This window comes from Macroventuria anomochaeta (genome assembly GCF_010093625.1).
Source record: "Macroventuria anomochaeta strain CBS 525.71 unplaced genomic scaffold BU25scaffold_23, whole genome shotgun sequence".
NCBI lineage: Eukaryota > Fungi > Ascomycota > Dothideomycetes > Pleosporales > Didymellaceae > Macroventuria > Macroventuria anomochaeta.
Genome location: NW_022985384.1, coordinates 505469 through 507179, shown reverse-complemented (window position 1 = coordinate 507179; position 1711 = coordinate 505469). Strand labels below are relative to the sequence as shown.

At 47.4% G+C, this 1711-nt stretch overlaps 1 protein-coding gene across 1 annotated transcript; it reads left to right on the top strand.

The window, feature by feature from the left end:
* Positions 1–130: 130 nt before the first annotated feature.
* BU25DRAFT_314817 (uncharacterized protein) lies at positions 131–751 on the top strand (the record flags this gene model as incomplete). Its single annotated transcript, XM_033702182.1, has 1 exon — positions 131–751. A coding segment is annotated over one exon (621 nt), but the record flags the coding sequence as incomplete, so codon positions are not given.
* Positions 752–1711: the final 960 nt, after the last annotated feature.

Here is a 1711-nt window from a genome sequence, read left to right as displayed (position 1 = left end):
CAGGCAACAACAATAGTCACATTTTGACACGTCAACTACACCACAACCATGCCTGGAATTCATGATGCACTTATGCAGATTTGTCAATTAAAGCCTGGCGAAAATTTTACATATACAGAAATTGCATCGTGTTAATCGCGTAACGTTGTCACGGCACCACCAAGGTGTGCAGCAATCCCGGGAAGATGCCAACACAGATTGCCAGTTACTCCACCCACAACAGGAGTTGTACCTTGTGAAGTATATTGAAGAGCTTACAGATCGTCACCTACCTCCTATGCGTCAAATGGTAGCAAAGTTTGCCTTTGCGCTTGCTCACAACGAGGTTTCCAAGAGCTGGATTACTGACTTCCTTCACCGGCACTCTGATCGAATATCATCACAATGGACCACAAGTATGGATGCGCAGCGGCACGCTGCCGATTCTCTCGAAAAGTACACCAAGTACTTTGATATTCTGCAGCAGAAGATCACCCAATACAACATCGAGCCACGGCACACATACAATATGGATGAGAAAGGCTTTGCAATTGGCCTGACAGGCAAGAGCAAGCGGATCTTCTCTAAGCAAACATGGCAACAAGGGAGGAGTAGAGAATCACTCCAAGATGGCAATCGTGAGTGGGTAACATTACTTGCAAGCGTGTGTGCAGATGGGTCAACTCTGCCACCAGGCCTCATATACCAGAGTAAAGCTCAAGCCCTACAATCAAACTGGGTGGCGGATATTGAGCCAGGAAAACACTCAGTATTTGTAGCGGCATCACCTACAGGTTGGACCAACAATGAGATGGGTGTTGCCTGGCTTGAGCAGGTCTTTGATTGCTACACTAAGGCAAAAGCTCAAAACTCATGGCGATTGCTCATTGTCGATGGCCACGGCTCACATATAACAATGGCCTTTATCAACTACTGCAAACGCCACAGGATTCTGCTCTGTATCTATCCCCCACACAGTACCCACACGCTGCAGCCGCTCGATGTGAGTGTTACGATCCATGAACAACTCGCAATATCTGTTATACGAACCGAGATTGTACGAAAAGGACTGCAGTGGATACAACGTGGATCCTGTACACAAACGATTGTCACGGACCCATATACCAACCCACTTGCAGAGGACCCACGTTGACAACAGGACACCGAGGACCGAGTATTGAGGTCACGTTGACAACGCTCGATTGGACCAAGTATCAAGTCACTGACAATACTCGATATGAGCAGTACAATCAATCCTCCTGTCAAGTATATAAGCAAGTAGACACGCTGCCCTTATGGCATCGTGTTTGACCTCGTCAATCAACTTTGTTATTGGAATCTCACCTGCTCTTGAGCCAGACAGTATACTCTGTACTACTCATTGCAACCAGTCGCCATGGTCTTTGACTAGACGACTACCCCCTGATTATCACGGCAATTTATCACGGCAATTTATCACGGCAATTTATCACGGCGATTATCACGGCGATTATCACGGCGATTTATGACGGTCAAACCTCTGCCGCTCCAAGCTCGCTCAGTGATAACCAACCCCCGACGGCTTTCTGTACCTCTGCTCATCCCAGAGAACCAATCGAATAGTGTCTACAAGCTTTGCTTAAGACACGACTTCAACAGTGAGCTGTTTCTCACCTCTGGCAGCAAACTACTCCAATGCAGTTACTACACACCTTCACAACGCCCAAGGCTTCTCCACAGTCAGGAAACCTGA